Source organism: Mandrillus leucophaeus, unplaced genomic scaffold (assembly GCF_000951045.1).
Source record: "Mandrillus leucophaeus isolate KB7577 unplaced genomic scaffold, Mleu.le_1.0 Scaffold267, whole genome shotgun sequence".
NCBI classification, from domain to species: domain Eukaryota; kingdom Metazoa; phylum Chordata; class Mammalia; order Primates; family Cercopithecidae; genus Mandrillus; species Mandrillus leucophaeus.
The window spans coordinates 743,000-756,476 of record NW_012102776.1 but is presented as its reverse complement, the minus strand read 5'-3'; the positions used below and the strand labels follow the sequence as shown (position 1 = coordinate 756,476).

At 38.4% G+C, this 13,477-nt stretch overlaps 1 protein-coding gene and 1 pseudogene across 3 annotated transcripts in view; one reads left to right on the top strand and one right to left on the bottom strand.

Moving 5' to 3' along the window:
* Nucleotides 1-169, bottom strand: part of LOC105542750 — an 18,907-nt pseudogene extending 18,738 nt beyond the window's left edge.
* Nucleotides 170-178: 9 nt separating this feature from the next.
* Nucleotides 179-13,477, top strand: part of TRPC6 (transient receptor potential cation channel, subfamily C, member 6) — a 130,686-nt gene continuing 117,387 nt past the window's right edge. For all 3 annotated transcript variants that reach the window (XM_011984379.1, XM_011984381.1, XM_011984380.1), the window contains exon 1: nt 179-363. In XM_011984379.1, coding sequence (XP_011839769.1) covers nt 194-363 — 170 coding nt within the window. In that variant the 5' untranslated portion in view covers nt 179-193. The remainder of the gene's footprint in view (nt 364-13,477) is intronic.

Genomic DNA, 13,477 nt, shown 5'->3' with positions numbered 1-13,477 from the left:
TCCTGACTTGTCACATCCACCCGCAGGCGGTTTCCCGAGGTTCTCAACTCTATAAACAGCTTTAGTTGTAGGGAGGATTCCTCCCCATAGGTGCCGAGAGTGAGACCGCAGAGTACCAACACCATTGCAGGTGATCAGACGGGTGGTCGATGTCTTCAGACCCGTTCATCCTGTGCTCTCGGGCGTTCCCGCCATGAGCCAGAGCCCGGCGTTCGGTCCCCGGAGGGGCGGTTCTCCCCGGGGCGCTGTCGGAGCCGGTGCGCGGCGCAACGAGAGCCAGGACTATCTGCTCATGGACTCGGAGCTGGGAGACGACGGCTGCCCGCAAGCCCCGCTGCCTTGCTACGGCTACTACCCCTGCTTGTGAGTGCCGGCGACGCGGGGCGGATAGGGCGCGGGCTGCGAGGAGGGAGGCTGTGCACTAGCAGGAGTGGCCGAGCCCGGTCCGCGCGCGTTCTGAACCCGCGTGTGTACCTCCTAGGACGGTGCTGGGAGGTCAGCGAGAGCCAGGGCTGGGACCTGAGTGAGTGGAGGGGCGCGCGGGGAGTTGGGGGAAGGGGGTGTCTAGGTTTGCTCCTCGTAGGTACGCATGGATATGTTTGCCCACGAGAGTGAGACCGCAGAGTACCAACACCATTGCAGGTGATCAGACGGGTGGTCGATTTCTTCAGACCCGTTCATCCTGTGCTCTCCAAGAGACAGGATCGCTGCGTAACAGGCGTGATCTGGACACGGGGCTGATTCAGATGTGCGCTCGGGTGACTCTTAGCTTCCGTGAGAGAGATGACTAGAACTCCAAGGGCTGGAGCCGCCTGGGTGCGTGCGGGTAACTCCTGAACTCGTGCGCCCAGCGGCGGTCTCCACGCTTGGCTTAGCGTTTGGGGCTGAGCGCTCAAGTCCTTGGACCGTGGGACAGCCAAAGTTAGACCAGGACCTCTCCCGGCTCCTGGGGCCTTGGGGTGAAGACAGAAGTAGAACCAATAGGCCTCTCCACCGGCGGCGCGAAGCTTTTTACCAGGGGCGTCTGGGGAGACGAGGCTGTTAGGGGCGTGGGCTGGGAGACTCACAGGCTGTAAAAGTGAGGGTGTCGGGGTCGTTTGTGTTGGGCTATGGGTAACTGCAAGCTTTTGTTTATGAATCTAGGGTATTTTTTTCTTGTGGCTGGGTGGGTGACGGGAGGGGAGGTAGGGAGTAAGCAGAGTGGACTCCAGAAGAAAAGACTCTGCTTCCCCAACACTGCTGTGACCACATGTGCAGCGGGCAGATAGCATTTCTGTCCCATTGCCCCTTTGGGTGATTGAGTAGTTAAGTTTCCTGACTTGTCACATCCACCCGCAGGCGGTTTCCCGAGGTTCTCAACTCTATAAACAGCTTTAGTTGTAGGGAGGATTCCTCCCCATAGGTGCCTGGCCTACCCTCTTAATAGATGGGTGCTGTGTCAGGGCTGCCCAGTCTCAAGGCCTGCGGTGCCCTTCTGAAGTAAGAGGTGAGCCCCAGTAAAGGGAGCACCTAAAAGAGGTGAGCCCCAGTAAAGGGAGCATCTAACTTTTCTCAAAGATAAAGGAAAATAGTTAGAACTGGTTTCATTCATCTTTGTGCTGTGCAAGTTAAGACCTTTTACAATTATGCATATGTTTTTCTTTTTAAAAGTTCAAGACATAATTCCGTACCATACAATTCCCCCATTTAAGCTGTACAATGCACTATTGTTTAATACATCCTTAAAGTTGTACAGCCATCACCAATATCTAATTCCAGGACAATTTCATCGTCCTTCAAAGAAATCTTATACTTCATGTGTTAAATTAGAAGATATTTTTATTTCTCATAGTACAGACTCTTCCAACTTTAATGGGTAGCATACAAATCATCTGGAAATCTTGTTAGAATGCAGATTTTGAGAAGGCAGGTCTTAGGTTACAGCCCAAGATTCTCCATTTCTGACATCCCTCAGATGGTGACAAGATTGCTAGTCCATGAATCACCTTCTGAATAGCAAGGTGATATATGACAAGAAAAAAGAGTGGAAAAAAATAAATTAATCCTGGATATTCTGAAATGCTATTTTAAAATTTGCTTTGAAGGTGTAAGTTTAAGACATAGATGGAATTTTTATTGGCTTAAACTTGAGATCTCCGATGTCTGAGGGTTATAGGTTTGGCAACATTACCTCCTGGCTAAACTAGGTGACTAAAAATTTATACTGCTTTTTAAAAATTAGACTGGCCCATGAACAAAACCTTTTTTCATTCTGTAATCCCTATAATCACTTGTCACTGTGTCTGTCAAAAAATTATTTGATTAAAAAAACTTGTGGTTATATATCAGTAGTGAGAGAGACTAAATAAAGTAATAATGCCAAGTTGTCCTGAAAACTTTCCCTAGTGTTTTCTTTAAATGTGTCTTACTGCCTAATTTGTCTAATTATTGTCATTACCTTTTTTAGCTATAGGTTCTCACTGTTACCCAGGCTGTCCTCAACATGCAGTATTTAGTGAATATGTATTTTTCTCCCTTAGTTCAAGAATCCTGGACTATTAAAAAATAGAACTGAGCAGCAGAGTGATCAACAGAAATATTTTAATGTGTTTCAATTCATAACACCCACCCTCTGCATGACGTCAGAGGTACTATAATACATGTAAGAGTGAGCCATGCTCTAGACTTTGAGCTTGGTTTTATGTGAATCTATTATTTCCAAAAGGTTCTATAGTTACATTTCATCCACTGTTTTCTCTGACAAGGTTGTAATTTTTTTCCAGTTGAATAATCAACTAACAGAAACATTTTAACCAATAAACAAAAGTACTTCACACCTATGATGTATAAGAAAGAGCTAAAGAAAATTACTCCCTCTGGTAGAGTAGAAATCAACTCTTCCATATGCTTTTGACTTGTGAGTTACACAATTTCATTTTTTTTTTCAGAGTAGGGGGTATGCCATTTCTGAAAGTGGCAATCACTAGTACATTTTAGATATGAATATTGCCATTTTCTCAAATCACTGAGATTTTCCCTTATGAGATTCCAAGTCTTTGTAAGTTGTCATTTCTGTGGAATGAATTATATGACTCTTGCCAAAAATTTCTCTTTCAGTTTTCTTATTTAGAAAGATTTTACATATATTTACGGGGCTTTTACTGCTGAAAATTGTGGTAAATTATCTTATTTGTGAGCAATTATGTGTTATAAGGCCTTAATTGTTAAAGTAGTAACAAACTGAAATGGTGTTCAGAAGAAAATGACTCAGATTTTCTCTTTCTTCAACGTTCAATAGCAAATCAATTAATACACTCTATTGTTATCAATTTGTAATGGCGATTAGCAAGAAAGGCCCATGTCCTGCCAAGGTCCCAGGAGGCATTTCAGATTTCCTTTATTTAGAACTTTAAAGATATGTCTATAGTTCATCACTTCTGAACTTGGGGAAGAATCCCAGACATTAAAAAAAGTTAAGCAGTTCTAAAATCTCAGGATCTGGAAACACAGTCCAACTAAACTTCCTACTTGGGAAGGAGTAATTGATTAATTATGAATAATGAAACAGTAAACTGTAAACTAAAGCACTGGCAATACAGTTGACTAAGACAATCTGAAAAATTTATGGTTACAGACACCTAGCAGTACTGAATAAAAGATTTTAAATGATTTTAAAACATTTCCCAATTTTGTGAAAAATAAAAGGGTAATCTACCATGTGCTAAGAACAAAGACAAAGATTGTGAAGTGATGATGTGGTTGTCCTATGAGTTATGCATCTCAGTGACCAAGGAGCCTGGAATCTAATGTCCATATGAGACAGAAAGAAGGCAAACTCTTGGTGCCAGATGAGGCAGAGAGCTGGAACTGAGATATCTCTGTCCCCTGCATAAAACCATTAAATAAAAATGTAGGCTAGAAATATATGCCCACCAGCATAGAGTGAGAACAGGAAACTTTATTAGTAAGAAGAACTCTCCCCCTTGAGAATATCGTTTTTGGGATTTTTGTTTTTATATTCTACCTAACTAGCCTAGAAATTCTCAACCTAGAAAATACTCCTGAGGCTCCTATAAGAGTAAAACATAAAATCATTATGAAAGACTAGTACCAAGCATCTAGATTGCCTAGGCTTTTCAAGAAGAAAGCAAGTCCTGCTAAAGATATGCTTGCTATAATGAATAACAAAACACACAAGGAAATAGTCAACCAAGAGTGAGAGTCAGTGGATGATACGATCCATGAGTGAGAGGCAATGTAAGACATGCAGTAGTGAGTGGATTTTTTAAAAAGTTGAGGTAATCAACAACATGAAAAAGAATATTTAAAAGTATGTATAAATATTGACAATATAAAACAAGAAATCAAACCTTAAGAAAAAAATGACATTTTTAAAGAAAAGCACAAATAGAACATCTATAAGTAAAAAATACAATTCTTACAAAAATTCAATGGAAGAGTTAAATGCAGATTAGAGCATAATTGATAATACCCAAAATGCAGAGACATAAAAAATATTTTATATGAACATTGTTAAGAGTAATGGAGCTAGAAGGTAAGAATTCCAGGAAAAGATAACGTGTAGAAGTGGAAGAGGCAACACCTGAATAGATAATGGGTGAGGATTTTCCAGAAATAATGAATTTTCATGTTCATGAAGTATACCAATATTACTGTAAAACAGAAAAATAAACCCATTTAAACATACCGTTTAAATTGCAGAACACCAAAGACAGGAGGAAATACTAAAAATTAATCAAAACATAGAGATTTGAATGAGAGTTTTAAAATTCAAAGTATTTACAGTGGAAATGCACTCATAATATATTTTGATATTACCTTGGTTATAGAATGTATAGCTTGTAAGAACAATGGATTTGCCATTACATAAAAGGTTTACTCTCTAGTTTTTAATGGAGTCAGTGCTCCACTGCTGATAAGGTCTCTGATGGATATGTACTAAAAATTTTTTAAAGGTGACTTATTGAATCACAGTCTTAGGGGAAACTGAAAGTGATTCTTAATTTTATCCTCTATTTCATATGAAAACACAAAAAATGACTTTTTAAAAATGAGTCACAGATCCTTTAAAACTTTATTGACTTCAAGAGGGTTTTGGATGACTTGAACCCCATTTATGAACCCCAAGATCCAGAGTTTGAATTACCAGTTTAAAGTAATGTAATATCAGAGACCACAAATAAATAAAATACCCCACATAGTGCTTTCTTTTCTCCAGGCAAAAAAAAGTTAGTATTGAACACATTGATAAATAAATAAGGGAATGAAACATTCAGACTATAGGCTAGAGAATCTTTCCTGATATTATTTGCCAATAGGGTAACTTACTCTCTTAAAGAAGTTTAAGATTGAAGAACATGGACTCAGGCCTATGCATCATATTACATTATCATACCCTTGTTATCTCTCCCTTGTTTTTGGCAACCCTGATCATTGAAACATCTGCTACACATTTCTACACTTATTTGTTCACATGTCCTTTTCCTCTTACTAGAGCGTAGGCCATAAGAAGTGGGTCTGTCCTTCATCCCCCTATGCTTAACACAGTACCTAGCAAAGAGAAGGTGCCATGTAATTTATTCCTCAACAAAGATATTTCCTCCTCGGTATTTATTCTAGTAAGAAATACAATGATGCCAGCTGCTTTAATAAAATAGCATCTGGATCAGCTAAGTTAGGTAGAAGAGTGAATGTCCATATCAAAAGAGATACCTTTATCTTATATTCTAGCTGCCTGTCACAAAGACTCATCTTTCAGGGAATCTTTCACTAATCACTACACGCTTCTTTTTAGCTTTCTAGCCTGAGGCTCTTCCCTTAAAGTTCTCTCTGCACACCTGAGGTGAGGCTATATCTTTACCAGAGAGAATTACTAAAAAGGGAAAAACTCCTGGCTGGCTATAACTGCTCTTCCAGCTCATTTATGGAGTCTCCTAGGGACTGACCCTTGCCTGGACACAAGCATCATCTCTCTTCTCTCTGGCAGTGAGTGTTCTTGCTTTCCCTCTGCAGACCGTCCTCAATTAATCTAGTCCTTAGTCCTAGCCCAGACTGAAGAATGACTGCCTTCCCACCTCCCACCACAACCTTTTTCTTTGGTGTAATATCTGCTTTCCAAACTTTGTCTTTTAAAAATTCTCCTTCTTTCCTAGATGATTGACATTAGGTATGTCTACTGCTTTGAGCAAAGATACCACCACTGATCCACAGAGGTGTGGCTTTACTCTCTGACCCCAAAGGGGCAGTCACATCAGAACACGATAGCCCAGCAGCAGTATAAGGTATTTCCAAATAAAATTAAAGGGCTGATTTTCTTACAAGACATATTTATTGAATGATACGTGAAATCAATAAAAGAGAACATGCACAACACCATGATTTCTTATACATACGTAGTGGTTTAGAATGCAGAAAGAATCCTATAATCTATTACACCCTTTGAAATAGCATCTATAACCATAAAGCCAAGACCTGGACTTTGGTGAAAGATTTGCAGTGTGGAAGCTTGCTCTTCCAGGGGAAAAGCACGTGTAAAAACACCTTTGAATCTGGCTCACCTTCTATTAGGAGTAATCATCTCCCCCAACCACTTGGATTAATGGTGGGTCTCATAGCTGATGACTTTGAAGCTCTGTGTTCTGCATGGAAACGACCTGTTTTGTGTTGAAACCTCCCCTGGCTTGAAGTAATCAACTCCACTGGTAACACATTATTATCCTGAAACGTTTAGGATGCCAGCATTGTAGGTTGTGGAATGATTGCCAGATGTTCTTAAAAGCCCACATTTATTCTGTAACAAAATGTTTGCCTCCAGGAAGACATTGCATAATTTTTTTTTCTCTAGACAGTTATGCTCCTTGAGTTGTAAGAAGTAACTTCATAAGGCAATTCATCTTAAAGAAGGTAAAAGTCATAAAAGGAAAACATTTTCTTGAGTCCATTCTTATTTTTCTCTCTCTTTCATTAAAAATGCCAAATATAATTGGTTCCAGTTGGATACAATTACCATGTGTGATTGCTCTTTGTTTAGGAATCTTCTGATGGCTTTCAATACATGCAGAAGTGCTCATCCATATGCCAAATTTCAATTAAACTTTGGCATCTAAAATTTGGTATGCTGCTCAAGAGGCTTTAAGCCATTGGAACTGACTGAATCACAGTTCTTATAGAATCTCTGTTTAGAGCAGAATACAGAAATGAGTGTTACACATACTCAAACAACCTATATGATTGCAGCATAACTGTTCTCCACCTAATTCAGCTCTCAGCCATGACAAAGAGGAGAAATGATGTTAACCAGAATTAGATACAGTTTAATGTAAGTTGCTGTTTCTGTGAAGGACTAATCCAAAATATTTATGTATATTTGGGGCAACTAACATTTTTTGAATACCTATTCTGTAGCAGGTTATTTTCTAGTTGTCATACAAATGTAATTTGATCTTCAGAGCATCCACTCAGCTATTTTTAGCATCCATTTTATAAAGAACAATGTTGAAATTTAGAAATGTTAAACAATGTGCAGAAAGTTATACAGCCAGTAAGTCGTTGTCAAGTGGGCAAAACCCAGTATATTTTGGGCTGGAACACGTGGACCGAAGGGCTGGCAGGTTGCACGGAGTCCTCTATTATCTCAGTATCCCATATCTCAGTCCTCTATTCTCTCAGTATTCAGCCAGGCACAGCTGGATACAGGTGGATTATGCTCTTCAAAAGTGCACTCACCCCCATTCCTTCTCTTCTCCCTTTTCATAGGAATTTGGAGAGCCACACATTGGCTCTGATCTACTGAACTAACATTCCTTGTGCTGTGCTCATTATATCTAAGTTATATCCTGGGTGCAGGCAGAGGACTGGAAGAAAGGGGCATAAATAGCAGTAATAAGTATGTTTAACCCTCACTTTCTCTTTCTGTTGAAATCTTAGCCATCTTTGAAGGTCAAGCTTTATATCTCCCTTATTTCATTAATTGATTAATCTATTTATTCTTTCACTTCTGTTGATTTTATATGATTATGTCCAGCAAGCATAGAAATAATAGCTAGATTTATTAGAGATTTGTGTGTGCTAGGCCATTCTCCAAGTGCTTTGTAGGTATTAACTCATTTAATCCTTATAACCTATGAGATATGCATTTTTATAATCCTCACTTTACTGATAAGGAAAAGGAATCACAGTAAAAAGAAGGTAGGTGACTTGCCAAATGCTACACAGCTAGCAGTTGGCACAAATGGGAAGAAAGAAAGGGAAGAGCAAAGGATTTCATTTTATCTCTTATTTCAATAAAGAGTGAAACTAGGTTTTGAAAAATTGCCAATCTTTGTCACCAAAGGAAGACTATGAATGTAACAAAATTGTGTGTCGATTGCTAATGTTACCAAAGATCCACAAACTGATCATGACTAAAGATTGTGAAAGGCAAGGCTTTCTTTTACTTTTCAATGCCATCATGTGGATAAAATTGCTTCTGTGCTATAATGCAGGTTGTTTTAGAGACATTGACTCACATGACAGTGTGAAACTGGGGATTTCACCACAAGATTTGCATAATTTTAAAGCATTTACATGGTATTCATCTAAAAATATAAGTTGCTGGGAATCAATTATAGTGTGGATAGTCATGTTAAGATTGACTGCCTATTCAAAGCAGAGTTCATGTTTCAATTGCAGCAGCTTTGGTTTTTGACACAAAAGCATTTTGTCCTGACTTGCAGTAGCACAAAACCTTCAAAAAAAAAAACAAAAAAACAAAACAGAAAACAAACAAACAAAAAAAACTAGGAAGAATTCTTTTCATGGGAATCGCTAACAAAACTATCTTAAGAGTTATGAGTCGTAATAAGAATTATAAATGGCAATTTCTAAAGGTAACTTAAAAATTCTTTTAGGGAGTTAAACTGTTACAGATAAAAATCATTTTTGTTGTTACTGTGTTAGCCTTCTTGAAACAGAATTTTGCATGGAGTAGATTGAAGGGTAGCAGAAGCAGCTATAAAAAGCTGATCCCTGGGCAGTAAGAAAATCCTCACACTTACCTAGAGGAAGGATTTCTGCAGGAACCCTTTTCTTGGAGGGGCATTGAAGGCCAGACACTATATTCCGTCTGAAAGATGCTTAATTTATTTCAACAAACATTTGTTTAAGTTCCTTTGGTACATTAGGCACCATGTTAGGGTAACCATGAATACCATATAGCATGAAGTCTAAACTTCTATCAATTGTAACCTGCTCTGACGTTTTATGTATCTTTAAGAAGTAAGCAAAAAGAAGGGTTATCAGTTAAATTATATCTTAGATTTTTATTTTATACTTCTTAAAACAGTTCTTCATACTCAATTATATATAGATTTGGATCATCTATAACTCAAGCACATAATAAAAAAGAAGATATAAACAAAATACATTTGTTATGGTATTCTTAAGTTCCTTCACATTTAGGGATGGAGTCTTCAGAATCGCTTTTCAACTCAGAAGCTTCAGTGCCCATATTTTTTCACAGTGCTGTGCTCTGTGCCAAAAGGATATTGGTGATGAAGGATTTCTTTAAAACAATCTAAAGAATCCGTAATAGACCAAAAGCTTTTGGTGCTAGACACTTAAACTGACTTTGCAATTACATATAACTAGCCTATTTCGACTAACAGTTCCGGAATGTTGCTAAACAAATCTGATTCCACACTGTTCCTCATGTATTCTCCACCCTTCTCAACACACACACACACACACACATACACACACACACACTTGTTTCTCAGGCTTGAAAGGAGCTTCACTACTGTTCCCAGGATTTTTTTCAAGCCATGCCATTCATTCTGAAACTCTGGATGCCATTGTTTTTAATGTTGGCACATGCACTGATGATGAAAACTCTGTCACGGTAATGACTGACACTTGACTGACAGTGATTGCAAGAAGGCTTAGATTATAAGACATGTTGTATCTAGAGAAGTTAAAATGGGAGAAATATGTGTCTTAGAATCAATGAAATACGATGTTCAGTGTGCTAGAGTTACTGTAAATGAGGAAGAAGAGGAAACATGAAAGATTACAAGGCAAACAGTATTGTTTATGATCTGTCCAAAAGCTAAGAAGTTTGGATTTTACTCTCTAGCTGACTTTAAAACACAGATAAGACTATGCCAGGCCCTTGCTTTATTTACATTAGCTTATTTGATCCTCACAACAAACCTGGGTGATTGGTAGTATTATTTCTACTTGTAAATGCAGAAAAAGAAGTTCAGAAAGGTAAAATAATCTGCCAAAGAATTAATGGTTCTTAAGTATCTCAGGATTTGGGCTCATATTTGACTGTTTTGTGTATTTGCTTGTTTGCTTTTACTGGTCTATGCTTCCTCTGAAGTAGAATACCAGTTTGATGAGGAAAGGATGTACTCTGTAAAAAATGACTAGCATCTGGTAGGGACTCAAGACATATTTGTGAAATGAGTAAATCAATGCCCGCCTTATACAAAATTATTTCAGTGTATTGGCCTTATCTCTACAATTCTTTCCTCTACGGACATCATACGGTATCACCAGACTTTGCCTTTAGGGTATCAAGTTTTCATCTTAGCATTTTTAGAAACACATTATTGGAGTTTTATATTCTTGAAGCTTAGGTCATTTGACAAGCTGCATTTTTTAAATTAAACTTTAAGTTCTGGGGTACATGTGCAGAACGTGCAGATTTGTTACATAGGTATACGCATGACATGGTGGTTTGCTGCACCCATCAATCTGTCATCTGTATTAGGTATTTCTCCTAATGCTATCCCTCCAATAGCCCCTCACCCCCTGACAGGCTCTGGTGTGTGATGTTCCCCTCCCTGTGTCCATGTGTTCTTCCTGTTAATCTCTCACTTATGAGTGAGAATATGTGGTGTTTGGTTTTCTGTTCTTGTGTTAGTTTGCTGAGAATGATGGTTTCTGGCTTCATCCATGTCTCTACAAAGGACATGAACTTATCTTTTTTATGGCTGCATAGTATTCCATGGTGTATATGTGCCACATTTTCTTTATCCAGTCTATAATTGATGGGCATTTGGGTTGGTTCCATGTATTTGCTATTGTGAACAGTGCTGCAGTAAACATATGTGTGCATATGTCTTTATAGTAGAATGATTTATAATGCTTTGGGTATATACCCAGTAATGGGAATGCTGGGTCAAATGGTATTTCTAGTTCTAGACACTTGAGGATTGCCACACTGTCTTCCACAATGGTTGAACTAATTTACACTCCCACAAACAATGTAAAAGTATTCCTATTTCTCTACATCCTCTCCAGCATCTGTTGTTTCCAGACTTTTTAATGATCACCATAACAGACATGAGATGGTTTTGATTTATGGTTTTGATTTGCATTTCTCTAATGACAAGTGAAAATGAGCATTTTTTCATATGCAGTTTGTTGGCTGCATAAATGTCGTGTTTTGAGAAGTGTCTGTTCATATCCTTTGTCCACTTTTTGATGGGGTTATTTTTTTTCTTGTAAATTTGTTTAAGTTCTTGGTAGATTCTGGATATTAGCCCTTTGTCAGATGGATAGATTGCAAAAATTTTCTCCCATTCTGTAGGTTGCCTGTTCAATTTGATGATAGTTTCTTTTGCTGTGCAGAAGCTCTTTAGTTTAATTAGATCCCATTTGTCTATTTTGGCTTTTGCTGCCATTGCTTTTGGTGTTTTAGCCTTGAAGTCTTCGCCCATGCCTATGTCCTGAATGGTATTGCCTAGGTTTTCTTCTAGGCTTTTTATGGTTTTAGGTCTTATGTTTAAGTCTTTAATCCATCTTGAGTTAATTTTTCTATAAGGTGTAAGGAAGGGATCCAGTTTCAGTTTTCTGCATATGGCTAACCACTTTTCCCAACACCGTTTATTAAATAGGGAATCCTTTCTCCATTGCTTGTTTTTGTCAGGTTTATCAAAGATCAGATGGTTGTAGACGTATGGTGTTATTTCTGAGGCTTCTGTTCTGTTCCATTGGTCTATATATCTGTTTTGGTACCAGAACCATGCTGTTTTGGTTACTGTAGCCTTGTAGTATAGTTTGACGTCTGGTAGAGTGATGCCTCCAGCTTTGTTCTTTTTGCTTAAGATTGCCTCAGCTATGTGGGCTCTTTTCTGGTTCCAGATGAAATTTAAATTAGTTTTTTCCAATTCTGTGAAGAAAGTCATTTGTAGCTTGATGGGGATAGCATTGAATCTATGAATTAACTTTGGGCAGTGTGGCCATTTTCATGATATTGATTCTTTCTATCCATGAGCATGGAGTGTTTTTCCACTTGTTTGTGTCTCTATTATTTCCTTGAGCAGTGGTTTGTTGTTCTCCTTGAAGAGGTCTTTCACATCCCTTGTAAGTTGTATTCCTAGGTATTTTATTCTCTTTGTAGCAGTTGTGAATGGGAGTTCAATCATGATTTGGCTCTCTGTTTGTCTGTTATTGGTGTATAGGAATGCTTGTGATTTTTGTAGATTGATTTTGTATCCTGAGACTTTGCTGAAGTTGCTTATCAGCTTAAGGAGATTTTGGGCTGAGACAATGGGATTTTCTAAATATACAATCATGTCCTTTGCAAACAGAGACAATTTGACTTCTTCTTTTCAAAATTGAATATCCTTTATTTCTTTCTCTTACCTGAATCCCCTAGCCGGAACTTCCAATACTATGTTGAATAGGATTGGTGAGAGAGGGCATCCTTGTCTTGTGCCAGCTTTCAAAGGGAATGTTTCCAGCCTTTGTCCATTCAGTATGATATTGGCTGTGGGTTTGTCATAAATAGCTCATTATTTTGAGACATGTTCCATCAATACCTAGTATATTGAGAGTTTTTATCATGAAGGGCTGTTGCATTTTGTCAAATGCCTTTTCTGCATCTATTGAGATAATCACGTGGTTTTTGTCATTGGTTCTGTTTATGTGATGGATTACATTTATTGATTTGTGTATTTTGAACCAGCCTTGCATCCCAGAGATGAAGCCAACTGAATCATGGTGGATAAGCTTTTTGATGTGCTGCTGGATTTGGTTTGCCAGTAGTTTATCAAGGATTTTTGGATCAATGTTCATCAGAGATATTGGCCTGAAATTTTATCTTTTGTTGTGTCTCTGCCAGATTTTGGTATCAGGATGATGCTGGCCTCATGAAAAAAGTTAGGGAGGATTCTATCTTTTTCTGTTGTTTGGAATAGTTTCAGAAGAAATGGTACTAGCTCCTCTTTGTACTTCTGGTAGAATTTAGCTGTGAATTCGTCTGGTCCTAGATTCTTTTTGGTTGGTAGGCTAATAATTGCTGCCCCATTTTGTTATTGGTCTGTTCTGGGATTTGACCTCTACCTGGGTTAGTCTTGGGAGGGTATATGTGTCCAGGAACTTATCCATTTATTCTAGATTTTCTAGTTTATTTGTGTAGAGGTGTTTATAGTATTCTCTGAGGGTAGTTTGTATTTCTGTGAGATGAGTGGTGATATCCCCTTTATCA